The sequence below is a fragment of the Etheostoma spectabile genome, chromosome 15 (genome assembly GCF_008692095.1).
Source record: "Etheostoma spectabile isolate EspeVRDwgs_2016 chromosome 15, UIUC_Espe_1.0, whole genome shotgun sequence".
NCBI lineage: Eukaryota > Metazoa > Chordata > Actinopteri > Perciformes > Percidae > Etheostoma > Etheostoma spectabile.
The window spans coordinates 31,600,451-31,602,025 of NC_045747.1; the positions used below are offsets into that span (position 1 = coordinate 31,600,451).

Consider the following 1,575-nt stretch of genomic DNA (forward strand, 5'->3'; position numbering starts at 1 on the left):
GGAACCATCCACGTTACTTTTTTGGACTTTTCCTTTGAGAGAAACCCAAATTTCTGATACAGAAACTTTTTAAAAGGGGGGTTAAATTTGACCCAAAGACACCAGAAGGGTTAAAAACTAAGAGCTACGTCAGCGTCTCCAGAGCCGGTCCCGGGCACCCACCCTGCTTCTTTGGAGCTCAGCATTTTGGCCCAGATGAGGTCCGTGTCGATGGGCTCCTCCTTGGGGTTGGTGGCGCTGACCTGGAGGGCGAGGGACTCGCAGGGGGCCCCGGTCAGCGTGGACAGACCCTCGATGGCGCGACCCGCCTGCAGCGCAAAGTAGGAGCCGTGCAGCTTGGCCAGAGCTTTCTCAATCAGAGCCACCCAGAGCTGCTTCCTCTGGGCCTGGGGGGGTGGGGGGGGGGGGGGGTCGCTCAGCCAGAACCGCCCAGGCACTCAGGAACCTGTTCTCCAAAACATGCAGAGAACCGTTTCACAGCCCTGAAACCATCCAGAGTCCTCTCAGAGTACAGAGACACCACTCCCTTTGCTAGACCTTAATGGTCCCTAATACTGTATCTGAAGTCTCTTTATATGACCTTAGTGGGCCCCTATACGTATCTGAAGTTCTCTTTTATATAGACCTTAGTGGTCCCTAATACTGTATCTGAAGTCCTCTTATTAGACCATAGTGGTCCCTAATACTGGATCTGAAGTCTCTTTATATAGACCTTAGTGGTCCCTAATACTGTACGTAAGTCTCTTTATTAGACCATAGTGGTCCCCTATACTGTATCTGAAGTCTCTTTATATAAGACTTAGTGGTCCCCTAATACTGTATCTGAAGTCTCTTTATATATAGACCTTAGTGGTCCCAATACTGTATCTGAAGCTCTTTATATAGACCTTAGTGGTTCTAATACTGTATCTGAATCTCTTCTTTATAGAGACCTTAGTGGTCCTAATACTGTATCTGAAGTCTCTTTATATGACCTTAGTGGTCCCCTAATACTTATCGGAAGTCTCTTTTATGGACCTAGTGGTCCCCTAATACTGTATCGGAAGTCTCTTTATATAGCCTGTGGTCCCTACTGTAATGAAGTCTCTTTTATAGACCTTAGTGTCCCTAATACTGGATTGAAGTCTTTTTACGAGACCTTAGTGGTCCCTATACTGTGATCTGAAGTCTCTTTTATATAGACCTTGTGGTCCCTATACTGTATGCTGAAGTCTCTTTATATAGACCTTAGTGGTCCCCTAATCTGTTCTGAGTCTCTTTTATATGACCTTAGTGGTCCCCTAATACTGGATCGTGAGGTCTCTTTTATATGACCTTGTGGTCCCTAATACTGTATCTGAAGTCTCTTTATACAGACCATAGTGGTCCCCTAATGCTGTATCTGAAGTCTTTTATAGGGGGGCCAAATTCTCTGGCGGGGCAAATGAGAGAAAGGGGAGGTAACCTTCCCTTATGACCTCAAAGGAGAAGATTCCAGCTCGGCCCATCTGAGCTTTCATTTTCTCAAAGGCAGAGCAGATACCCAGGGCTCAGTTTAACACCTATCATTTCTAGCCCGGGGGGCCATAGACAGCT

General features: G+C 46.7%; 1 protein-coding gene across 1 annotated transcript in view; it reads right to left on the reverse strand.

The window, feature by feature from the left end:
- The window catches only part of LOC116702276 (calpain-15-like), a 14,437-nt gene that overhangs the window by 5,991 nt on the left and 6,871 nt on the right, over window positions 1-1,575 (reverse strand). The window contains 2 exon segments of the mRNA XM_032536430.1: window positions 129-386; window positions 479-482. Coding sequence (XP_032392321.1) covers window positions 129-386; window positions 479-482 — 262 coding nt within the window.